Source organism: Lithobates pipiens, unplaced genomic scaffold (assembly GCF_037356315.1).
Source record: "Lithobates pipiens isolate NorthernLeopardFrog02 unplaced genomic scaffold, aLitPip1_a1.2 Scaffold_23, whole genome shotgun sequence".
In the NCBI taxonomy this organism is placed as follows: Eukaryota; Metazoa; Chordata; class Amphibia; order Anura; family Ranidae; genus Lithobates; species Lithobates pipiens.
The window spans coordinates 293,459,339-293,486,480 of NW_027507785.1; the positions used below are offsets into that span (position 1 = coordinate 293,459,339).

The window sequence follows — 27,142 nt, forward strand, 5'->3', positions numbered from 1 at the left end:
TCTCTGCTGGAGGCCACTTAACCCCCAGATCGCCCTGGTCAGGAACAGTATTATGCCCACCTACCTAAAGGGGCATCAGGTTTTCCTGCTTGAACAGGGGTCACAAAACTATGGTCTGCGAGCCTAACCAGGCCCAAAAGGTCAGTGGCATATTCTCATTGTGCACAATAGATTAAGAATTGGGGTCAACAGAGGCTGCCTATTGTCTCCACTTTTCCCCACTTACAGTCAACAGCCTCCCAGGCCTGCAGTCTCCAAATTCAGGTTTTCCCCCACCCCCGCTGCTCAGTCATCATCCCCATCATTGGTTGCTAGGACCTATGACATCTCAGCAACCAATGATGTGCTTGCCCTGACATTCACAGGAGAATGGAACATCCTTTGCCCATACCTGCTCCACCTCCCGTCCTGCCGCTACAGCCGGGGGGCTTTGATGGCAATGCTGATGTAAGGGGGGAATCTGCTAGGGACCTGTTGTAAGGGGGGACTCTGATAGGATTCCTGATGTAAGTGAGGAATCTGATGGGGTGCCTGATGTCAGGGGGGGGTCAGATGGGGATTCTGATCTAAGGGGTATGCTGATGGTGACCTTGATGTAAGGTGGATGCTGATGGGTACCCTGATGTAAGGGGGGACTGTGATGGGCATCCTGATGTAGGGAGGAGGTCTGATGGGCACCCTGATGTAAGGCAGGACTCTGACAGAGGGACCCTGATGTAGGGAGAGACCATGATGTAAGGGCGACTTTGATGGGGATTCTTCAGTAAGGGGGGGCTCTGATGGGGATCCTGATGTAAGGAGAGACTCTGGTTTCAGAGGGTCTCTGATGAGGAACCCTGATATATGGAGAAACCATGATGTAAAGAGGGACTCTAATGTAAGGGAGAAGAAATGAGTATAAAGGATTGCCCAGTGATCAAAGAGGTAATTAGTTTGTATTTTATTCCCACATCTCTGCTCTCTGCACAGACAATGTATAGCACTGTGATGATTTCACTACTACTTTACAAGGTGATAACTGGGTTTGCAAAGGTATTTGATGAACACAACGGGAATTTCCTGTATATCCTTTGTGGCTATTAAGGAGTACTTTGTAATTGAATGAGGCATTTTTGTGCTTGGACCTAAGTTTTAACCACTTTCAGACCGGACCAATTTGCTGGTCAAAGACCAGACCACTTTTTGCGATTCGGCACTGCATCGCTTTAACTGACAATTGCGCGGTCGTGCGACGTGGCTCCCAAACAAAATTGACGTCCTTTTTTCCCCACAAATAGAGCTTTCTTTTGGTGGTATTTGATCACCCCTGCGGTTTTTATTTTTTGCGCTATAAACAAAAATAGAGCGACAATTTTGAAAAAAACGCATTATTTTTTACTTTTTGTTATAATAAATATCCCCCAAAAATATATAAAAAAACATTTTTTTCCCTCAGTTTAGGCCGATACGTATTCTTCTATATATTTTTGGTAAAAAAAATCGCAATAAGCAATTATTGATTGGTTTGCGCAAAAGTTATAGCGTTTACAAAATAGGGATAGTTTTATAGCATTTTTATTAATAATTTTTTATTATTTTTTTTTTTTTACTAGTAATGGCGGCGATCAGCGATTTTTATTGTGACTGCGACATTGTGGGGGACCCATCGGACATTTTTGACACATTTTTGGGACCATTGTCATTTATACAGTAATCACTGCTATATAAATGCAGTGATTCCTGTGTAAATGACACTGGCAGTGAAAGGGTTAACCAGTGGGTGGCAGTGTAGGGGTTAAGTGTTCCTAGGGGAGTGTTACTAACTGTGGGGGGGTTGGGCTTTCATTTAGTGTACACTGATCTCTGCTCCAATCACATGGAGCAGAGATCAGCGTCACTAGTTGCTAGGCAGAATAGACAAATGTTTGTTTACACAGCATTTGCTCTATTCGGCCGCTCCGTGAGACGATCGCGGGGATGCCCGCGGCGATCGAGTCCGCGGGTCCCGCGACTGGACTCACGGGGGCCCCGACCAGAGCGGGAGCGCGCCGCCAGCGGCGCGCTCCCGATGGCAGGGCGGCATCGAATATTGGACGCACCTGTACGCCAATATGCCTGCCCGTGCCATTCTGTCGACGTACATCGTCGTGCGCTGGTCGGGAAGTGGTTAAGCAACCTGCTTCGTTATACTACGAGTGTGATGATGTCACTGCTTTTTTACAAGCTAACATTTGGGTTTGTATGGCATTTGGTGCACAGAAAGAAGATTTATATCCTTTGTAGCCATTGATGAATATATTTATATACATTTTTTTTTGTGCCTGGTGTTCAGCTTTGAAGTTCATCACTGGAGTTAGATGGACCTCAGGTAAGTATTAGGGAGGCTGAGGGGGACACAGACGACTTTTTATCTTAATGCAGAGACCGTGTTGTCGGATAATCCGACCGTGTGTGGGCTCCATCAGACTTTTTCCGTCGGAATGTCTGACCAACAAAGTTTGAGAGCTGGATATAAAATTTGCCGACAACACGATCCATTTGGACTTCGTCCGATCGTTTGTAGAGTATTCCGATCGGACAAAGTGCCACACATGCTCAGATCAAATTACAAGACCAAAGCTATTGGCTACTAGCCTGAACGTAGTCCCGTTGTAACGAACGAACGTCATCACGTTACAAACGATCGGATTTTCCGACAGCTTTGTCCGACCATGTGTATGTAACACCAGTTTTGGACAAAATCCGTCAGAAAAAATCAGACCGATTTTGTGGTTAGAATTTCCGACCGTGTGTTACAAGGGCTAAGAGCCATTAGCTCTTGCTGCTGTCAGTTAAAGCCTGTGAGTCGTGAACAGGGGGCGGAGCAGAGCTGCACTGTGTGTGTCTATAGACAAACACAGCACAGCTTGGGATCATGTCTTTAAGAGTGCCCTGATAGTAAGCGGCTTGCTATGGGGGCACTTGGAGAAGAGGAGGAGCTAAGAGCACTGGCTGGGGACCCCAGAAAAGGAGGTTTGAGGCTGCTCTGTGCTAAATCATTGTACAGAGCAGGTAAGTATGACATGTTTGTTATTTAAAAAAATAAAAAATAAACCTTTGCAATCACTTTAAAGTAAAACATTATGGGGATAAAAATTAAGACACCTAGAAAGTTATGTGTGCCAATAAAGGCACATGCTGAATTTTGTAGTGTGCAAACCCATTACAATTTTGTAGAAACCATACAATTCACACACGTTTCTGTACCATGTGAGGCCTTTCTGGAATCTATTTTGGAATTACCCCAAGCAATATAATTTACTGTAGACCCCTACTTTAGATATTCATATGCAATAGCAAAGATAATCTGGTCTAAAAAACGTCTCCGCTTGGTGAAAAAGTTTCACTAGAGTAAAGTTAATGGTATACTTTCATAACTGACTCCTTGTGCTGTCTTGTTACAGAAAGTCTTTGAAAGCCTCTGTCCAGCATGTTTTTGTTCACCGTAAAAGCTTGATATTCCTTACCGGCACTGCGAACACTTACCTGAGGCTGACACTGAGAAATCTTTAACGATGAGGCTTGACTTTTTTTTTTTTTTTTTTATATATTTTATGTAAGCATTGAGCAGAAGTCTCATGTCTTTCCCAGGAGTCACAGAGGCAGACATGCTATAGGATCAGAGAATATATAATATTACCAGGGAGTTGAGATGCCCCTTAGCTTTGTGGAGATCCCAGAGTAGAATGGCCTGGTTTGACAGCAGATTAGAAATGCACGGTAGCAGGAGAATGTACGGTACGTTGTTACTTATGGAACTGTGCTTGTTATAGTCTATGTACATCAAACAACTTCTACAAAGTTAGATCTCATTCCGTGTTTCTCACTATTAGTGTGGTATGTAGTTCTGTATAGCTGAAGAGGTTTACTATTTAGCTCCTGGTGGTGTGTCAGTTTATCTCCAACATTCTCTCTAGCAGATATGTCAAACTTAAATGGAATAGAGGGAACTCCAGGCAAGTTTTTTTTTTAATTTAGTTATGGATGGAATGGGAAATTTAGAATGCCACGCTTTTTTGTTGCTGTTTGTATCCTCGTTAAGCGATTTTACCCACTTTCATTATGACTACAAGGACAAGAAGCGAGGAAAGTTCTCTTTAACGGGTACAGACAGCAATAAAAGAATTTTATGAGTGGGGTAGAAAGGGATAGAACCTTGGTCAGTTTTTTCATTACTGTGTAGGTACGTGTTGCATACCTCCCAACTGTCAATGACTTAAAGGGACTTTCCCGCTTTTGGAACCAAATCCCTCTGTCCCTCATTCCTCAATTGTGCCTATTTTGGAACCAAATCTACCTGTCCCTCTTTCCTCTTTAAATGTCCCTCTTTTTGATCTGATGTACAGATATCTATGAAAATGTAAAATTCAACTACCCAAAGCATTATTCTGCACTAAACCTTCATCCTATCTCCTAATTATCTTGTTTGCTATTTTGAAAAGCCAGGATATTTGAAAAGTAATGGTGGTTAAAAAAATTCTGGGTATAATCAATTATTTGTGGCATTTACATTCCTAATGGTCTGCATAGCTGAGGTTGTGGTAGGATTGGGTCGATTGTCAGATGCATTGTGTTCCCTCTTTCTAATCTCAGAATGTTAGGGGGTATTCTGTTGGTAAAGTTTCTCTCATTTTCTGTATGGTCACTAGAGATGAGTTGGTTTCAATCGAAACCCATGTTCGGCCAAGCTGGGAAAGTAGTGCTGGCCCAATCAGTTGTGGATGGGTCATTCCCCACCCTGCAGGTGCTTGTACCATATCTAATATGGCTGTTTACCACTCCACGGCTGCATGTACACAAAGGGGCAGGGATTCTGGTGTAATCACTGACCTAATATGGCCACATGCTCATGTAATCACTGACCTAATATGGCCACATGACATTGACCTCATATAGTCCTATGAGGTCAATAATGTCATTAGCATGCCCACTCCTGTACATACATTCTGCAGGGTGACCACATGGCCATATTAGGTCAATGACATAGTCAACAATGTCACCAGCATCCCCGCCCCTTTGGGTTTATGCACCTGTAGGGTGGGGAATGACATGCAGATGATTGGTCAGACACTGATAGCTTTCTTCCCATTCAGACTGAACCCTAGTTCATCTCTAATGGTCACCCAGTGGAACACATATATTAAACTTAAACCTACTTTCTCCAGAAAGTTTGTTTACTTCAGTTTCTTTATGATTACAAGGACAGAAAGTGAGAGTAATTCTCTTACTGGGCATACATACAGCAATAAAAAAAAATGTCTAAGTAGAATGGAAAGCTGGTGGAACCATGGTCAGTTTTTTCATAACTGTCTGCATGTTTGTTGAGAAAATGTCCCTCACGTTCTATATGGTCACTAGAGGTGAGCTTGGGTTCAGTCCAAATCCATGTTCGGCCACATCTGAAAGGAAGCTGTCAGTTCTGGCCCAATCAGGTGTGGCCGGGTCATTCCTCACCCTTCAGCTGCATGTACACAAAGGGGTGGGGATGCTTGTGACATTAGTAACCTATTATGGCCATACAGTATTAGGTCCCAAGCCAAGGAACCCAAGCTCACCCTTAATGGTCACCCATAGGGACACAGACAATGATAAGAAAAACCCTAACATCTTTTAGCTCCATTTTGGGAATACTAAACACAGGTCTTAATGGGAGGGCTGACTATCACTTTAAAGCAAAACTCCGGGAATAGCAATATAAGAAATTATCATCTTATTATAAGAGCCATGTGTAACCTTACTTATATCTTGGTGTGCTAATCCAGTGTGAAACTTTACCTCTGTGCAGGAGCTTCCTGTAATAAAGAACGGTCACTGTTGCTCTCTCTCGTCTTGTCTCCACCCCCTCACTCGTCTTGTCTCCACCCCCTCATGTAATTTTCTGCAGACAGCCTTTAGTGGAATAGATTTGTTTTATTTTTATGTAGCACTGACCCTCCAAAGGAGCGGCTGAATTTTTCTGGGCTTACCGATTACCTCCACCAGCTTGTCATTCGTTATTCTTGTCTAGGGGTTCCCAGGGTTGATGACCCATTAATTGTAGAGACCGACACTTGAGTTCCTCTTCAGGATTTTTATTTGCATAAAACAGTTGAACAAACTCAGTCTTTTTGTTGGGAATAGAGGGTATAAGGATAAAGTTTAGCTCATGTTCTTGGAACTGCTAACGTCAATAAAAGTCTCTCTGTATATAATCCAGGGAATAGCCACTCGCAGCTGGATTCTTTAACTGTTGGATAAATCCTTGACCTTGGATCTAGCAGCCAACCAGTGATTCTAGCTTTGCAAAGTCTCTCTCTCAGACTTGGTTGAAAAACGTAGTTGCAAACGGAAGGATAGAGGTAGGAACTTCTCTTACTGTACCAGTATCTTGCAGCTGGTCCGGCGATACCATAAGAAATGTGGATTCAATCAATGTCCATAGCAGCTCAGCTTCAAGGCTCTTACCGAGCAGCCAGCCTCATGCATAACCCTCTTACTGAAGAGTCCTCCCCTGGTTGCATGTAGAGTTGCTGGGCCTCTCCAAACCCGAAACGGCACTGGAACACTTTAGAATCCTCCTTCCAGTTACTGCGCCTCGAACTAGCCAGTTCCGAGGCTTGGAAACGGATGGATCCGCACCCAAGGCCATGAGGGCCTCTGGGGGCTGGTCAGGAGGACCAGGACCACGGAGACAGCAACAACTTCTGGGCTGGAACCCAGAACCACGGGACTTCAGCACCTTAAATACCCTCCCCGGAATACACAGCAAGACAACGCGCCCACTGATTGGCTCAGAGAAAGAGATTGATACCCAATGCGTCCAACCAGACTGCATTCTAATGCCTCTCACAGGTGCAAACCCCACCTATGACCAGGCAGAACCTCAATACAGCCCAGCCAAACTAATGCCAAACAATAATTTAGAACAACTGATCCCAAAACTCAACTATAGTTTTGGGCAAAAACTAAATTTACAGACATAGCGGGTACTCATCAGGAGTACCGGCGCTACATTTAAATGAGAGTTTAGTGTTAATTTAAGGTGCCAGAAAACAAGTTTTTCACTGCATAACAATTTAAAGTATAGAATGAGTTATAGAATTGTTTGGAGCTCCATCTGAGGGCCACAGATAGGGGGTAAGTGGGCTGTAGTTTTCCCCCCCAAAAAAAGTTTGATTTCTCTAGTTTGTACATTAAAGGGCCATTTTTATAAGAGAAATAAATATGCTTCCATTCCTGGCCCCCTTCTGAGATCACATATTCCCTGGCTTTGAAGCTCATCCTCTAGCTCCAAAACTTATTGAACCCCTGACTAGCAACAACATGCAGTGAGTGAAGCTATAGGCCCTATGTTTATTTTTCTGCTAGTCAATGGTGTATGAATGCCTTTTATATGGATGTGTAAGTGATTGTTCATATAATATTATGCACCAGAACATTAATGTTTTCTAATTAATATTTTTAGGAGGAAGACATTTTGGATCTTCTGGAACAGTGCGAAATAGATGATGAAAAGCTGTCTGGAAAATCCACTCGGCACAGAGAGCCACGGGTATGTAGAGTAGTGGAAAGCCAGCCCTCGAGGTCATGACATGGTCCATCATTATAAGGGTAAAATGCATTGTTTGAACCTTTCAATCATAGAACAGCTCCTAGTCTTATTTTGCTGCACCAAAGTTATTTTTAATGCATAAAAGGTAGAAGTAGTGTGTTTTGCATATTTTTAGAATTTTTGTAATGCTGAAATTTTTTTAAATGTCCTTGAGTAGCGGTTTTCTATTGCATGGTATCGCAGCCTTGTCTCATTGTTTCATGGCACTACCTTTATAGAAACTGTCAGCGTAATACCATAATATTTTGCTCATCATTTTTGTCACTGTGGACTAGTAAACTAGTAGATGGTTTTATCGTAAGAATTGAAAATGAAAAATGTGTTCTGAGATACATAAGTCTCATTTTATATTTACACACAGTGGGTAAAATAATTATTTGACACGTCACCATTTTTCTAGGTAAATATATTTCACCACATGTGAGCAACAACCCATGCAATCTATGCATATAATGAAACCAAAACAAATACATTCAGAATTGAAGTTATGTGTAATAAGATGGAATGACACAGGTAAAATGTATTGAACACATGAAGGAAGGGAGGTGCAAAAAGGCATGGAAAGTCAAGACACCAGCTGAAATCTTTCAGTAATTAGAAAGCAATCCTGCCCCAATTGATGGCCTATAAAAAGGTGTCTCATTACCAAGGTGTCACACAAGAAACATGTCATGATGAGTAAAATCAAAGAGCTCTCTCAAGACCTTTTCAACCTTATTGTTGCAAAACATACTGATGGATTTCTAAACTTCTGAATTCTTCAGTAAGCACTGTTGAGGCCATAATCCGGAAGCGGAAAGAACATAATTTCAATATAAACCGGCCACGATCAGGTGCTCCTCACAAGATTTCTGACAGAGAAGTAAAATAGTAAAAATAATTATGAGAAGAGTTGCCCAAGAGCCAAGGAGCACTTGTTGAGAGCTTCAGAAAGACCTGGAATTAGCATGTACAATTGTTTCAAAGAAAACAATATGTAAAGCAATCAAGCGCCATGCACGCTCACCACGCAAGACTCCGTTGCTGAAGAAAAAGCTTGTTAAAGATTGTTTAAAGTTTGCTGCACAACATTTAGAGAAGCGTGAGAAATACTGGGGGAGTATAGTCTGGTCAGATGAGAACAAAATTGAACACTCTGGATGCCATAATACACACCATGTTTGGAGGCACAAATGGCACTGCACGTCACCCCAAAAACACCCCCCATACCAACATTGAAATTTGGAGGTGGGAACATCATGGTGTGAGGCTGTTTTTCAGCATACAGTACTGGCAAACTTAATTTCATTGAAAGGAGGATGAATGGAAAATTTACCAAGACATTCTTGATAAAAATCTGCTGCCAACTACCAGGATAATAAAAATGAGATGAGGGAGGACATTTCACCAAGACAATGATCCCAAACACAAATCCAAGGAAACTCTCAATTGGTTTAAAAGAAAATAAACTGCTGGCATGGCCCAGCCAATCACATGACTTGAATCCAATAGAAAATCTATGCAAAGAACTAAAGATCAGAATTAAAGATCAGAGTTCATAGAAGTAGCCCACGGAACCTTCAAGATTTGAAGACTGTGTGGAAGAATGGGCCAAAATCACCCCTGAGCAATGCAAGCGACTAGTTTCTCCATCTTGATGCTGTCATTACCAACAAAGGATTTTGTATGAAGTATTAAATATACTTTTCCCTGTGTCATTCCATTTTATTACACATAAATTAATTTCTGAACTTATTTGTTTTGGTTTCTTTGTATGTATGGATTGCATGGGTTGTTACCGATATGCGGTAAACATTTCATGTCAATAGCACCGTTAGAAATATATTTACCTAGAAAAATGCTGACGCGTTCAATACTTCTTTTACCCGCTGTATATTTAATAAAAAGCACATAACACAACAAAAGCTAAAATAACAAGAATCATTATCATACAATGTGAACATGACCAATAACCCTCTTTTTTCTTAGACCAAATGTGAAATCTGACCTCTGTGGTTGTATGTTCAGTGCTCTGCATTGCCACACTTTGTACACTGTGCTGCATAATCAGTGCCACCCATCATCCCAATCTGTATGTTGTGCTGCACTCCAGAAACCCACACTCTGTACGTAGTGTTGTAGGTTCTATACTCCACACTGCCATGTATGTCTACTTGTAAATTGTACATTCTGCAACACTGCACTCTGGACATAGGGGTTCATTTACTAAAATCGGAGAGTGCAAAATCTGGTGCAGCTGTACATAGAAACCAATCAGCTTCCTTTTTTTTTGTCAAAGCTTAATTGAATAATCGGAAGTTAGAAGCTGATTGGCTACCATGCAGAGCTGCACTAGATTTTGCACTCTCCTGTTTTAGTAAATCAACCCCATAGTGTTGTACATTCTATACTTTTCTATACATTTTTATCATTTACATTTTATCATTTAAAATGTTATATGCAATCATGCAAGATTAGTTCAAGATGCTACTTGTGTAGTTTACACAGTCAATTGTTTAAACTGTTTAGTTATTGATCTCTCCTCTTAGTGACCAATCACTATTTATTGAAGCAACCTAACTGAGCTGCTTAAAATAGGCCTTCCATCTCTACCCAAAGCTTGTCCTGAAACTGCATTAAACAGTGTAATACTCTATGGTAGCCATTCCCAAGTTCCATGGAACCCTAATGTTCCTCCAGATGTTGCAAGGGGGTTCCTTGAGCAATAAGCAATTTCTGCCTCTTAAATAAGTAACCACTGATGATCTTTTTAGCTATTTGTAAGGGGGTAATTCTTCTCACTGATGACAAATGTAAGGAGCATTCTTCCCACTGACCATCACTCTAATGTATCATGTAGATATAGTAACTATTACTAGGGATTCCCTGATACCAAAAAAATATTTCAAGGGTTCTTCTATGTTAAAAATGTGGAGAATGGCTGCTCTATGGGGTTGATTTACAGACAAAAAGAGAGGGCAGTACCTATAGCTGACAAGCGGGGGGGGGGAGCGGACAGAGGAGAGGAGATACAGTGGATGACGGAGGCAAGTAAACTCATCACAGTGTCAGGGCTTAGCAGCCATGATAAATTGTGGTCAGTTTACAGGGGGAGGGCAGAACCAGGCAGGATCAGCCAGATATTTTAGGTTATAAGGGGGGCAAAATTACACAGCACAAGCACTGTGCTGTATAACATGCTTTAAGGGAACAGGATCAGGACCCGGATAATTTTTTTTTTTGTAGGTTAACAAACACTTTAAAGTGTTACTAAACCCACAACAGTAAAATCAGTCTGTATATGCAGTAAAGCATGCTTGTTATACCCACTGTGCAAACTAAGGGAGTGGTATTGCTGGGAGAAGGGGAGCAGGCAGCCCCTGGTGGTGGGAGGTTGGCAGTGCACAACACCCACACAAGGACAGCCCACAGCAGGCCCCAGCCACCAACAAAAGGTGGAGCCTAGGGGGCAAGGCGAGTGGCCGGTAATGAAGACTGAGCCTTGCTTGCCGCCCACTACCTGCCACGCAGCCCGGCACCCAACAGGCCACAGAGCGGCACCGGTCTGCGGCCGGGTTTGGTGACCACTGGTATATAGTGTGAAATGTGGACTTCCTTTAATCTTATTTTTATATAGTCCAGTTGCATTGCACTTTATTTTTTTTATACACGTGTATTTTTAGTAGCAAGTCTGTTATTTTAGATATTTAAATATAGGAATTCTGTTATTTTAAACTTTTCTTCCAGTCCTGATGAATGGGGATTGTGTGGTCTACAAAACGCGTTGGTTGTCCTTTGCCCTGCTTGATGTAACCAGTTGAACAATAAAGACTTTGGACTCCTTAGGAATTTTCATTTGGTGCTCTTTGTCACCTGTCAGGTCTTATTCACACAGCCATAAAAAATTTCCTAACGTTATTACACATGTGTTTTCCAGGAAAGAAGTTTCTGCGTAATGCTCAGTAAAATACGTATAGATATGTTTAAACTCTAAGGCCGCGTACACACGGGCGGACTGTCCGCCCAACTAGGTTCGTCAAACAGTTTGACAAACAGTCCGTTCAAAATTAGCATGAACGGACTTGACCACACACGACGAACGAACAGTCCGCTGAAAACTTGCGCGATGACGTGAACGGCACGTACGACGGGACGAGAAATTCGACGTCCGATACACTGCAATGCAACCTTCGCCATGTGTAAATTCTTTCTGAGCATGCGCGAGACTTAGTTTGCCGAACAAGCCTACACATGAGCGGACTGTCCGCTCAAACCAAGTTTCAGCGGACAGTCTTACGGAAATTCCGAAAAACTTTGTTCGTCAGACTGTCCGCTGAAACTGTCCGCTGAAGCCCACACACGAGCGGACTGTCCGCTGAAACACTGTTCAGCGGACAAAGTTGGGCGAACAGTCCGCCCGTGTGTACGCGGCCTCAGACACCTTTCACACCGAGGTGCTTTGTAGGCGATACAGCGCCTGCAAAGCACCCTGAAACAGCCGCTGCTGTGTCTCCAATGTGAAGGCTTTCACACTGGAGCGGTGCGCTGGCAGGATGGTAAAAAAAGTCCTACTAGCAGCATCTTTGGAGCGGTGAAGGAGAAGGGTATACACCGCTCCTGCCCATGGAAATCAATGGGGCAGCGCGGCTATACCGCCTGCAAAGCGCTGCTGCAGCAGCGCTTTGTGGTGGGTTTAACTCTTTCTTGGCCGCTAGCAGGGGGTAAAAGCTCCCTGCTAGCGGCCGAATACCACCGCTAAAATGATGGTAAAGCCCCCCCCCCCCCGAGGCTCGGTGTGAAAGCTCTCTTAAAGGTGTGTAAAGACGTGCATGCATACATAGTTTGTTTTTATGATGATTTATTTTACCCCTTTGTTTAGACTGAAGGCAAATTCACACTGCTTGTCAGTGAAATTACAGAGCGGCCACAGCGATTCAGCTCGTCGCCCATTCTGCGTTGCCGGCTGGCTAGGGGCAGTGTGGTGCGTGATTCAGCACCATCCCTTTTTTGTTTGTTTGTTTTGTACTAGCAGTATTTGAAAGTGTTGCTAAACCCACAACAGTAAAGTCGGGCTATATATGTATTAGCAGAGTATTGAAATCATGAGCAGGAAGCTTGTTGTATGCAGAGAATACATTACTTTCATGGAGGGTTAGCAATGCATGTCTTACACCATTAGGAAATATGACAAAGGAGCATCCAAGTACATAGAGAGAGGATAGACAAACATCCTGTGCTATCATAGAAAACATACTATACACTATAATACTACAGCACCACCTGCTGCATAGATAGGTATAATACATACTGTGTATATTCTTCAGTTTATATAAACAACTTCACATTACATGTTGTTCTTCCAACAACATGCAATATAGTCTGCTTGTTTTATTCACCGTGGAACTCACTGAAGGGGTTAATTCTCTTATGTAAAAAGGCTGTTTGATCCTGTCTTCTCCGATCCTTCCCTTCTTCCGTAGTCCCCAAACTATCTCCTGATAGAACATCCTTGGGGGCTTCTTTGCAGAGTGCATGTGATCAGCACAGGGCCAATCAGCACTGTCCAGACAGGGGGTCAGGGGTCCTGCATCCTCAAAGGACAGTCAGAGGAGAATGAAAACTGCTCCTATAAGCTTTAACCAGACACTGATATAAGTCAAAAGACTGCTATATACTGTACTGCTGATGAGAAAAGGTATTTAGCAGTTTATATTTACTAAAATAATTGTATTTCCATGTTCTGTGTACTGTGGGAGACCAGATATAGTGAATGCATGGGGGGCCTGGGTTTAGTAACACTTTACGTTTTAGTTATAGGTACATTTTAAGTCTCCAATGGATTATATATGCCCTTGTACCTTATAAATACCATGTCTATGGAGAATTAGTTGCACAGGATCTCTTTGGTAGAAAGGGTCTAAGTATCTGCAGCATTACCAGAGGTGATTGATTTACCTTTTACCTTTGCTCAAAGCTGAAAGTCCCATTAGACCTGAAGGCTCCAGGGCATCTTATAAAGCTTTCAGGCTTTGGTTGGAGAAAAGGAAACACGTTTGGTAAGTGTGCATTATGCTCTAAAAGTTTATGTGATTATCTACACCCCTTTGTTTTAGGAACATGTACACTTTAAACAAAAGTGTCCTTTTAAACATTGAAGGTTTTAATTTTACTTTTGCCTATTACAAGATCACGAGGACCCCACCAGCAGTCCATTGCGGCGTCTGGACCAGTAAGCCTCTCTTTTCATGTATTAATCCCCCCTCTCCTCCCCATATAAATATACCACTTTAATCAGGCAGATGAGTCTTCCAGAGCGGGCTCATGAAAGGTCAGCGTCATTATCTCAGCGACAGTAGGACCTGCTGTGGTGACATCGAGTATTTTTTTAATAGTTTGCGTACAGAGCGGATAATACGGAATGTTATTTATGTGACTCCGGGGGAGCTCTCAGTGCTTATTACACACTTTCTGTGCTGATGGGATTTTGATTCTGTTTTATTTTTTCGCACAGAAGCTATCACACAGCCTAGAGTATGTTATTTAACACTTAGGGTTATAGTTATATATAAAATGTTGAATCCCGACACATTCTTGAACTTGGATTCAACTTAATTTTCTCTTATCTGTCCACCCTATTCCTGGGAGCTAGAGATTCTTGCTTCCCCAATGTGAAAAGGGCAAATACCGCCATATGCAAATAAGGACTTTGAGCTAAAATACTCACTAACATGGCGGTACATATGTGTTGGGTGAGTTAGTGGGACCATGTGTCACAGGACTTCCATAAAAATAAGTGGTAAATCATTCATTCGGAGCTTCACTGTTCCCTGTTGGTCTTCACTAAGCCACTCTAGGATGACAACCGTATGTTGAAACTTCATACAAAATTTAGGATCTTTTTTATACATTTGTATTGTTGCCTGTGTCCTCTTTAGGATCCCATACAAACTATTAGATTTTCTGCAGATTTTTGTCTTCAGATTTACCAAAACCATGTAGTCCTAGGGCCTGCCTGATTGCATACAAATTGAAACTCTTAGCCCTTGTACACATGGTCGGAGATTCCGACGGAATGTGTCCTATCGGACCGTTTTGTCGGATATTCCGACTGTGTGTGGTCTCCATCGGACAGTTTCCATCGGAATATCCGACGGACCAACTTTTCCAACTTGCCGTTAAAATTTTCCGACAAAATGCTCCGATCGGACATACTCCGATCATGTGTAGCCTACTCCGACAGACAAAATGCCACGCATGCTCAGATCAAATTCCTAGACCAAAGCTATTGGCTAATAGCCTGAACGTAGTCCCATCGTAACAAAATAATGTCATCACGTTATGTACAATCGGATTTTTCGACAACTTTGTCCGACCGTGTGTATGCAACAGTTTCGGACAAAATCCGTCGGACAAAATCCGTCGGACAAAATCCAACAGATTTGGTTGTCAGAATGTCCGACCGTGTGTACAAGGGCTTATGGTTTGTCTTCAGATCTACCAAAACCTATATTATGAAGACAAAAAACTGCAGAAAATCTAATAGTGTGTATGGAGGTCTGAGAGTTCTGGTGATACCTTCTAGAGCAACCTTTTCAACTTTGAGGAACCCTTCAAAAATAACTTTCTCAGTGAACCTCTGCTAAAAATGACAACTACAGCTCTTGGCACTTTATCATGATGGTGAGTGGGAAGAGTGCTCCTTACGTTTGTGATCAGTGGGAAGAAGAATTCCCTTATAAATATCTAAAAAGAACACTGGTGTCAGTGGTAACTTATCTGAGAAGCAGAAACTTCTCCTTGCTCAAGTAACCCCTGGCAACTTTTGGAGGAACCCTTGTGCTATTAAGGACGACAATCCTTAAAAGGACGTTGCTGGATACACATGGTTTACATCCCACTATATTATAATGTGATTGCAATCCTTGATGAACTTTTATGCCCCGTACACAAGATCGGAAATTCCGCCAGCAAAAGTCTGATGTGAGCTTTTGGTCGGAAATTCCAACCGTCTGTATACTCCATGGGACTTTTGCTGGCGGAATTCCCGCCAGCAAAAGATTGAGAGCAGGTTCTCAATTTTTCGGTCAGAAAAAATTTCCGATCGTCTGTACCAATTCCGACACGCAAAATTCCTACGCATGCTCAGAAACAATTCGGCGCATGCGCTGAAGCATTGAACTTCATTTTTTCGGCTCTTTGTAGTGTTGTACGTCACCACATTCTTGATGGTCAAAAGTTGAGATCTTTTGTGTGATTTTTCGGCTCGTTGTAATGTTGTACGTCACCACATTCTTGATGGTCAAAAGTTGAGAGCTTTTGTGTGATGCAAGCCAAGCTTGAGTGGAATTCCGGCAGAAAACGCGGCATTAGAGTCTTAGGCCGCGTACACACGCGGGGACTGTTCGCTCAACTTTGTCCGTCAAACAGTTTCGGCAAACAGTCCACTCAAAATTAGCATGGACGGACATGGCCACACACGACGGACGAACAGTTTGCTGAAACCGTGCGCGATGACGTGAACGGCACGTACGACGGGACGAAAAATACGACGTCCTATACACTGCATTATAACTTTCGGCGTGTAAATCCTTTCTGAGCATGCGCGGAACTTAGTTTGACGAACAAGCCTACACACGAGCGGACTGTTCGCTGAAACAAGGTTTCAGCGGACAGTTTTTCGGAAATTCCGAAAAACCTTGTTCGTCAAACTGTCCGCTGAAACTGTCCGCTGAAAGCCCACACACGAGCGGACTGTCCGCCCAAACACTGTTCAGCGGACAAAGTTGGGCGAACAGTCCGCCCGTGTGTACGCGGCCTTAGCCAATTTTAGGGATGTATGTGGTTTCTAGGACTGTTGCTTAATTCATATTTCCACATGCCCTGCTATCTCGTGCAAGGTCAATCAGCCGATTTACACACCTATGGTGTAGCAGGCACTGCAGAGCGGGCTCTGGACCTATAAGAAGGAGCAGGAGCATACTTGGAATTTATGTTGAATGGCATTATCATCTCTAGATTCACCATCCCTTTATGATAGTTTCATCTTACCACACATAGGATATTCGCTAGCTATCTTTATATATATATATATATATATATATATATATATATATATATATATATATATATATATATATATATATATATATATATATATATATATTGTATATATAGGATGTATTATTGCAGCACCTGGTCATTTGAATCTACAGGGGAGGAAAGGAAGAGGGGAGAAGGGGTGATTTGAGCTAGGTAGAGGGGAGGAGGGGTGGGTCTAGGTGGGACTTGGGACAACACAGGTGTGGTGGGGGTTTGGCATGGGGGATTGGGGTAGGGTGTTTTGTGTGGAGGGGAGTGCTATCCTGTAGGGGGATGTTGGCCCTTTTTGTACTGCATTTTATTGTAAACTGTGTGTCCAAATAATACATTGTGGTAGCTTGAGTAGGCGATTTATTCTTTGCGGTGTTTTTGCTTAGAATGTCATTGGACAGTCCCATAGAGTCACTTTTAGGGTACAGGGCTGTGCAGAGAGGTGCTGATACAGTTTACTGACACGTGTAGGTGCAAAAAGTCACAGCCTGTAATAAATAAATGAATCTGAAGAAGCATCGGATAGTAACATGTAAAGCCAGCATTATAGAAAGATCTGGGATCTCTTCCTGGTGTAGTCAATTCTAACCCACTGTTTCTCATCTGGGGTGTTGCAGCACCCTGGGGTGTTGTTTGGGTTCTCATGGGATGCTGTAATCTCAAGGCCTAGTCTGCTTTGGACCATCATCATGAGTTGCCATCATGCATGTGGGCCAGCCACCAGCACTATAACAAACAATGACATTGCAGGGCCATGACACACAAGCTGTGATGTGATGGGAGACTTCTGATGTGAAGGGGGGCTTCTGATGTAAAGTTAATTTTATATATATGGTTGTGTGATTCGTCCCAGGCTCAGGTTTCCAATTGTTTAAAGGGTGCTGCGACTGAAAAAACGGTTGAGAAAAACTCTGGCATACAGAAATTGAATTTTGATCCATCTATGGGTGTTCACGCTTCACAAAACAAATGGGGTGTTGGAAATTTTTCATTTGATCAGTGGCTGCAGCACTGATTCGTGTATTCTGACAGCAGAGGAGTCCTTGTCGCAGGAGAACACAGCAGGGGGGATTCCTCCATGCATTTGCTTATGTGGATGAGGGAATCCATTTATTTATTTTTGATCAGCCTCCTGGTTGATTGTAAAAAAAATAAACTCTTTGGCTTGCCTAACCCATGCACCCTCATGCTGTTGCTATTGGCTCCCTCTTCCTCCATTTTTTTTATCGTTTGAAACCTTTTCACTCTCCCTGCCTATCCCATCTACAACTACTGAAGCCCAGGGCAGTTTACAGACAAAGGGTGACCAAAGTTATACTTTATCATCAAACTTGACTGTGGCAATCAGCTAGTGGTAATTAACCATTGCAGTGCTGATTGTGAATTTGCTGAATCTAGCCAATCCTTATCTCTTTTGTTCTCAGAATGGGAACATGTTTGCTAGGATTCTTAAAAAAAACTATAGCTAATACAATTCATGACTACTTGTGACAAATGGGCTATGAGTGAAGCTGCAGCTATTTAGGAAAGTAATTAAAAAGAAATAAACAGGAGGGTGTCGCTGCTAATTATACTAATGAGGGGCTTTTCAAGTGTAAAGAGCTTATTTTGGAAAAAAATAATGTACTCAAAAACACACACTTTGAGCTAATATTGACCTTGTTCAAAGTTTTTTAATAATGACGTTGGATTACTTCTGGAGATGGGATGCTCTAGTCAGTTAACTTTGCTATCATGCATAATAGTTACTAGGTTCAGAGTTGTTTAGGTGGAAAAAGACATATCTCCGCCAAGATCAACTCCAAAAGCGTATTTTAAATGAGCGCTATTGCATTGTTTATTCCAAAATTCTTTTATGTGACTTTCATATTTTTAAATGCTCGCTCTTGCGTGGTCATTTTATTTAGTTAAATATAGAAAATTGTAGAGTAACTATCATAGAAAGCTCTCTTTTTGACTTGTGAACATTCAGCCTTCCTGCCATCCTCTTCAATTTCCCCTTCCCAACCTGATCTTTCTTATGATCAAGAGCCGGTCCTCCTGGCACCCCATCGTTATTATGAAACCTGGAGCTGTTGGTGACAGCCCGGTCTGTGTGCTGGGGGAACTTGCTATAGAACGCCCTTCCAGCACAAACTCTGAACACATATATGTGCGCCAAGACTCACTTCTGCAATGCCACATGCACAGTATGTGTTTGCTTGGTGTAAAAGAGTTAAAGTGGACCTTGCCGTACAATGCATGATCTGCTTGCTATGTCTGACCCCCCACCCCTCTAGGCCTGGTTCTCACCTATGTATTTTTTATTGTGTTTTCAGTCTTGCAGTCCATTTAACATGGTTTCCTATGGATGTAGTTCACATTTTATGGAAAAGGCCAGGGTTTTTGTTTTTTTTCTGTTTTTTTTGTTCCATAGACTTCAATGGATCAAAAATGTGTATTTAAAAAATGCAAAACGCACCTGCAATATGCAAATTGCAACCTGCATAGGTGTGAATGAGACCATAGTGTGTGAAGTACCTGTAAAAAAAAGGTTCAAGTGGTACTTGGTTTACCCTCGTCTTTCATATATCGCTGGGTGTGATGTCACATTCCTGGGGAATGCACAGCAGGTCACTTCTTTCAAGAAGACCCACCAGTCCATTCCAAAAGAGTCTTCTAGCTGGGTTTGGTCAGCACACCTGACTCATACACTTGCAATGTAGAAAAGAGCAGTAAAGCAAAACTATTGTGTAGCATTCAAAGCAGGAAGCAAAACAGGAGTATTCAATGAGCAAATATGGCTTCCCTTGTGTACATATAATTGCAAATTATACATAGAAATTTTTTTTTTTAAACATAGACAATAATTAATAAGATTATTAACATTAAGATAATCTCTTTAAAACACATATCTGAAAAATCTTTATCTGAAAAGGAAATGTTGCATCTTTATGGATAAGTTCACCTTTAAAAAAAAAAAAAAAATGCAATTTTTTTTCCAGATAAATAAATGTATATTTACTATTTTTGCAATTTTAGCATTGCACCAGTGATTAGCAGATCGCTGAAGCCATGCATGTCTCATGCAGACTGTCAGTGTAAGCTGTCTTCCCATACATTGTACAGGCAGGCAATTTCACAGTGACAGTAAGAATCAATGAACTACCATAGCACTCAACAGCATTGTGATATTTTATTGAGCACTACAAGCTGACATCTGCAACAGAACACTGCGGAGCCCCGCTCGGCAGCGTTGCTTGGAGATTGTGGCAGTGAGTGAAGGGAGAGGATCCCCCACTTGCTGCCAAACTGGGGGATCAGGGGGGTGCGGGGGCTGGTACATATGTTACATGTTATACCCTAAATATGTGTACTTATCCTTTAAAAAATATGTAAACCCTACATTTTATATTCTCGATATGTGCCTGCAGGACCATGCGCCTGCAGTACTTGTATGAAAATGTATCCTATCCTGTTCTCTTTGTATTGCTTCCTTTGTGTCTAATTCCAGGTGTTCCTCCCAGTCCCTCGCATGATAGCACAGTGTGGTCAGTTCTCTAGCTGTGCTGGGAACTCAGCTTGCTCTCCTTCAATGATCAGGCTTTTCCTGACACACACCCTTGCACAGTCATTCACCGGCAAGCCCAGTGTACTGCTGTTTCTCCCTCCTTCCTGCTCGACAGAAGTAAACATTTGTCCAATTTCTCTAAAAGACCTCTAGACTCATCTATACCACTGCAGGCTGTGCTGGTGCTATGTATTATAACTGGCTAAATTGCCTACACTAGTTAAAAAATGCATTTTTGCAAGTCTTATAACATGCTCGTTTACATCTTTTTACATTTTTACATGACCCTGCATTAACAACTACTGCAGTATATTTTTTTTTTCTAAAAGTTAGGCAAAAAATAAGAGCTAATTATATGTCAAATTAATTTCAAAATGAAGATTCATAACACTGTTTCCTGCTTTGAGTCTTCGTTATTATGCTGTCTTTATTTCATGGGAGACGCAACCTGTTATTTATTAGTAAGTCGAAGTGTTTTGGAATAGTGCACGTCTCAGTCTGCGCTAATGAAAGGTTTAATGGAACTCTGAGGACGCCACATTGAAAGGATTTGTGGCATCTGAAAACGATGTTCCCTTTCAGCAACACTTCGGATCCCGTCCAACTTCTCAGAACATTTCACTCCCACAAAACTGTGAGAAAGTGAAATTAAAAATGAAGGTTCTTCAGAAGATGTATGATCCTTGTAAATGGCAGGACACAAATACGAGTGCCTCGTTCTAAGGCTTGTGTTTTCAAGATGTTAAGAATGAGTAGATGAGTAATTAAGAACTGAGAATTTTATTACAGAAATGTTCAACGTGACTTCACCAATTTATTTTTTCCATGGGGATGAAGGCTTGCCAATGAACATGTCCTGGTCCCAGGGGAAATCAGTGAAATAAATACAGTGCCTCATACACATCTAAGAGAGGGTATAGAAGAAAAATGTAGCGCCCATTCCCACTCTCACTCTTGGCTGGTCTGTTGTAGTGCACATTACACGCACTTTCATACAGTGTCTCACAAAAGTGAGTACATCCCTCACATTTTTGTAAGTATTTTATTCTATCTTTTCATGAGACAACACCGAAGAAATAACACTTTGCTACAATTTAAAGTAGTAAGTATACAGCTTGTATAACAGCAGGGCTTTTTTTCTGTCGGAACGAGGAGGAACGCCGTTCTGCCATCTCAGGCAGCCCTCTCCTTTTCAGCCTGTTACACGACACAGAAGTCGATAGAGGAAGTTTTCGATGCCACTCACTTCCTCCACTGGCTTCTGTATGCTAGCACTGGCACGGGTTATGATACTCCACATCTGCTTGACTGGTGCCCCAGGACTGGGTACAGATGCCGCAACTGTTGACATTTAGGATTCTAGAGCTTCAAGCCTCGCCTGCTGCCTGTCAGATCAGTGTAGCACGGAGCCGATCGGAGCGCTCTGAAACTTCTTCTAGGCTCTGTGCTACACTGATCTGACAGGCGGCAGGCGAGGCTTGAAGCTCTAGAATCCTAAATGTTAACAGGTGCGGCAAAAGGAGACTGCAATTGGCTGAGGGAAAATAACCCCCGCTCTTCCTAATATCACGGATTCAGCTGCACTGTTCTAATGCAAATGCCGGTGAGAGAGCTGCAGAGGGAAAGGGGAGGGGGAGGGGGTTTTTACAGAGAGACTGTGAAGACTTTGAGGATCTTCTGCAGAGGTCAGAGCTGGGGGGGTTGTAGATTGTGCAAAGTGAGACAAGGGGATTTGTACAGAGTTAAATCGGAGTTCCACCCAAAAATTTAACTTCCACTTTTCCGGTTCCTCCACCCCTCACATTTGGCACCTTTCAGGGGGGAGGGGGGAGCAGATACCTGTACAATCCAGGTATTTGCTCCCACTTCTGGCGAAAGATTACCGCAGATACTATGGTGATCTACGCCATGTCCGGTGGCTCCTCTGTCCCCCTCGCTGTCTTCTGAGAGACACACAGAAGACAGCAGGGACCAGTGAGATTGCACAACATGACTCCCGCATGCGCAGTAGGCAAACAGGCCGTGAAGCCGCGAGGCTTTACTTCCTGATTCCCTTACTGAAGATGCCGGCGCCTCCACCAGGGAGCAGAGGGACAGGTCGGCTTCAGGTAAGGACATTGTGGGCGCCCTGGACAGGTAAATGTGTAAAGTGTAACAGTGTAAATTTGCTGTCTTCTCGAAATAACTCAACACACAACTATTGATGTCTAAACCACTGGCAGTGAAAGTGAGTACACCCCTAAAATGTCCAAATTGGGCCCAAAGTGACAGTATTTTCTGTGGCCACCATTATTTTCCAGCACTGCCTTAACCCTCTTGGGTATGGGGTTCACCAGAGCTTCACAGGTTACCACTGGAGTCCTCTTCCACTCCTCCATGACAGCAGCAAGATCCTGAGATATCCATTTGTGAAGAAATCCACTTGCATCCACACACACACAGCCTCTTACCCTCAGGTAGATAAAAACAAGCCTGGATGTCTCTCTAGATCAGCTCCTTAGAAGCATAGGGATATATATTGCAGCTCCTCTGCAACATTCTGGGAGCCAGCGAGAGGGAAATTGGTTCTGGTTGAGTGCTGACCTTAGCGCAGTAAGAAATCAGGGGAGGAGAGTAGGAACATGGAAGACAATGCACAGCTCGAACAGACAAACAGACCTGCTGAGACTGAGGCTGATTGCTCACCCAGACCATGACACTCCAACCACCATGGTTGATTGTAGGCAAGACACACTTGTCTTTGTACTCCTCACCTGGTTGTTGCCACACACTCTTGACACCCTCTGAACCAAATAGGTTTATCTTGGTCTCATCAGACCACAGGGCTCCAGTAATCTAGTGCTTCTATGATGGGAGACCCAGATCTCAGGGCTCTCCTTCAGGCCCTGCTGACACAGTCAGATATGGAGGCGCTGGTTCACCACCTGGAGGAGACACACTGCAGAGACCTTCATTCCGCTGTGTGTCCCAACTGGAGCAAGCACAGTCCTCACAGGTCTCCACACTGTAGCTCCATATGGAAGAACTGGAGGGCTGGAGCCGCCGCAACAATCTTAGATTACAGGGCATCCAAGAAGCCACAGGCTCTACAACCCACGGTCCTAGAGATATATCGGCGACTGGTTACCTTGCTTACTCCCCAGGATCTAGAATTCGACAGAGTGCACAGAGCCCTTGGCCCTCGCTCCACGGATCTGAACAGACCAAGAAATGTTATATATCGCCTACACTGCTACTCCCACAAAGATCTTATCCTGCGCAGAGCATGGGAGGTAGGTTACATTTACTTTGACGGGGCCACAGTGAAGATCCTGCCTGATCTGTCCAGGGCCACTTTGCAGTGGAAGTCACTGCTACGCCCCCTATCCTTCTTGGATAAATTGAGGCAGATGGGCTGTAACTACCGATTGGGGGTTCCCTATGTCGCTGACAGTGAGGAAAGGTCCATCTACCTTTTCTCTGCTCCACCCTGCTGATCTACCGGGCTTGTTCGCATTTCTATATTTTTTTACTACAAAATGCATGGGTATCAGGGACCCCCCCCCCCCTCCTGGGGGCTTCGGTGGTTTACTGTGGCCTTCGCGAGAGGAGCGCCCTCTTTCCTATCAGGGAAAATTGTGTGGTTCTCTCTAAACTTTCCTTTGGATGATTATGGCATGCATGGGGGACTGGGGGGCAATGAGGCCATACATAGGGTGGGTGCCTCCTCCTGGGAGTGGGTATGGGAGATAAGGTGACCCCCCTCTGGGGCAATTAGTGTCGCACTTCCTTGGATTGCATCACTGAAGGGTTATGTCGTTTCTTGGAACAGTTACACCTCTCTCCCTTGGATGAGATGGCAGATACATTTAATGCCATGTTTTGCCACATGCCCTGACACGGCATCTTGTCTAGTGTGAAGGGGAAATGTTAGTCCTTTCCCCAGTGGGAGTTATTTATAGTCGATATTACGGGTTGTTATCTTCTAACATTATGTTACTGGTTCGCCTTCCTCAGTAGGTTTTGTTCTTAGGATTTTTCTTGCTGCTATAAATTTGTGTCTATACCAATGCTGAAGGGCCCTGGCACAAGCTCTGTCCTCTAGCTGTTTCCACCCACTTCCCCACATAGGCCTGCACTTATACGAACCTAAGCGCTCTGAAGTGTGTGCCATCTGTAGTACCTCTTTTTAGGACCCCGACTACTACTACTATTACTACTACTACTACTCCTTCCTGCTCTATCCCCTCCTTTCTCCTTTTCTACCTCCCTCCTCTCCCCCTCCAAACCCCAACCCTCAACAAAAACTTCATGATCTTCAACTGGTGGACGCCTGGTGCATTTTCCACGCTAGAGAACGAGATTACTCTTTCTTCTCCACACCTCATCAGTTATATTCTAGGATTGACCTCTTTCTAGTCCCTCACCAACTACTATCCCTTGTCCTAGACGTCTCTATCGGTCATATAACCTGGTCTGATCATGCACAGGTTATGCTGCGTCTCTCCCTGTCAGCTTCTACCGCCACTGCGGATTGGAGATGGTGCCTGAATGAGAGTCTGTTTCTGATCCCAGAGGTTTTGACTGACGTGGCCCAAGAACTCGCAGCTTATTTTCGGATGGATGCCACCCGTGAGAGTGACCCAGGTATAGTGTGGGAAGTCCATAAGGTGGTCATACAGGATACTCTGATCAAACACAATTCCTGAGTTAAAAAGACGAGAGAAGCACAGTTGACAAAACTGTTAGCTGATATCCAAGCTCTTGAGCTGCAGCATAAAAGAACACCAATCTCATCTTTAGAGACCGAACTTGTTCATCTACGTCGACAGGTCTCTGACCTTCTTCATTACAAAGTTAAAGCAGCACTCCAATCTTTCAAGAAACTAGTGTATGAAGCGTGTGATAAGTGTGGCAAGTGGCTAGCAGAGACCAATGTAAAGCTTCCTATATCCCGTATATTAACCACTTGCAGACCGGACCAATTTGCTGGTCAAAGACCAGACACATTTTTGCGATTCGGCACTGCGTCGCTTTAACTGATAATTGCGCGGTCGTGCGACGTGGCTCCCAAACAAAATTGACGTACTTTTTTTCCCACAAATAGAGCTTTCTTTTGGTGGTATTTGATCACCCCTGCGGTTTTTATTTTTTGCGCTATAACCAAAAATAGAGCGACAATTTTGAAAAAAACGCATTATTTTTTACTTTTTGTTATAATAAATATCCCCCAAAAATATATAAAAAAACATTTTTTTCCCTCAGTTTAGGCCGATACGTATTCTTCTACATATTTTTGGTAAAAAAAATCGCAATAAGCGATTATTGATTGGTTTGCGCAAAGTTATAGCGTTTACAAAATAGGGATAGTTTTATAGCATTTTTATTAATAATTTTTTATTATTATTTTTTTTACTAGTAATGGCGGCGATCAGCGATTTTTATTGTGACTGCGACATTGTGGGGGGACCCATCGGACATTTTTGACACATTTTTGGGACCATTGTCATTTATACAGTAATCACTGCTATATAAATGCAGTGATTCCTGTGTAAATGACACTGGCAGTGAGGGGTTAACCAGTGGGTGGCAGTGTGGGGTTAAGTGTTCCTAGGGGTGTGTTACTAACTGTGGGGGGGTTGGGCTTTCATTTAGTGAACACTGATCTCTGCTCCAATCACATGGAGCAGAGATCAGCATCACTAGTTGCTAGGCAGAATGGAAAAATGTTGTTTACACAGCATTTCCTCCATTCGGCCGCTCCGTGAGACGATCGCCGGGATGCCCGCGGCGATCGAGTCCGCGGGTCCCGCGACCGGACTCACGGGGGTCCCGACCAGCGCGAGAGCGCGCCGCCGGCGGCGCGCTCCCGATGGCAGGGCGGCATTGAATATTGGACGTACCTGTACGCCAATATGCCTGCCCGTGCCATTCTGTCGACGTACATCGTCGTGCACTGGTCGGGAAGTGGTTAAGGGGACGGACGGACGAAGAATCTCATTAACCAAAGATATCACCCATACCTTTGGGGAATTCTATTCTTGCCTATACAACCTCCCACCCCCTCCTCCTTCCTCTTCCATAGATTATCTCTCTTCGGCGTACTCGTCACGTCTCCGTCAAAGAGCAGAGCGGAGCAGTGAAATCAGCCAAACAAGGAAAAGACAGGTTTTCTATACAGTACTACAAGACCCTTCTACCCCTGTTAGGTCCACATATGGTAAAAGTGTTTAATGGCCGAGAAGAGACTACTTCGTCCCCCCTGGCATCACTGTTAGCCCACGTCTCAGTCATCCCAAAACAAGGGAAAGATCCCTCTGTTTGCAGCAGCTATCGGCCGATTTCATTGCTCAACGTGGACCTGAAGCTCTTTACCAAAATACTTGCCTCTCGGCTCCAATCCTTCTTAACCCAACTAGTCCACCTGGACCAAGTGGTCTTTATACCTTCCCGCGAGGCCAGGGACAACACGGTTAAAGTACTTCATCTAGTACATTTCGCCAAACGGGCTCTCCTTGCGTATTCCTTAGTCTTGATGCAGAGAAGGCATTGATAGGGTGAATTGGGCCCTTATGTTTGTGGTCCTGAGACACATGGGTTTCGGGGAGCAGATGCTTCATTGGATATCATATATAGTATATACTCCTCTCCGCGGGCCGCAGTCAAAGCCAATGGGGGTATTCTCAGAGCTGTTCCCAATCTCTAACGGTACCTGCCAGTGATGCCCTCTCTCATCCCTACTATTCGCCCTTTTGTTTGAACCATTCCTGAACAGGATTATGTTAAACCCAGATGTCTCCGGCATTCAGGTGGGCGACCTCACCTATAGAGTCTCCGCTTACGTGGATGACCTACTCTTCTCCTTGACCAATCCGCATATTTCCCTACCGAATCTCCTGAAAGAATTTGACCATTATGGAGCACTCTCAAATATG

The 27,142-nt window shown here is 43.4% G+C and overlaps 1 protein-coding gene across 2 annotated transcripts in view; it reads left to right on the forward strand.

Moving 5' to 3' along the window:
- The window catches only part of TTLL7 (tubulin tyrosine ligase like 7), a 329,157-nt gene that overhangs the window by 153,586 nt on the left and 148,429 nt on the right, over positions 1-27,142 (forward strand). For both annotated transcript variants that reach the window (XM_077450362.1, XM_077450361.1), the window contains exon 14: positions 7,463-7,549. In XM_077450362.1, the coding sequence (XP_077306488.1) occupies positions 7,463-7,549 (87 nt within the window). The remainder of the gene's footprint in view (positions 1-7,462; positions 7,550-27,142) is intronic.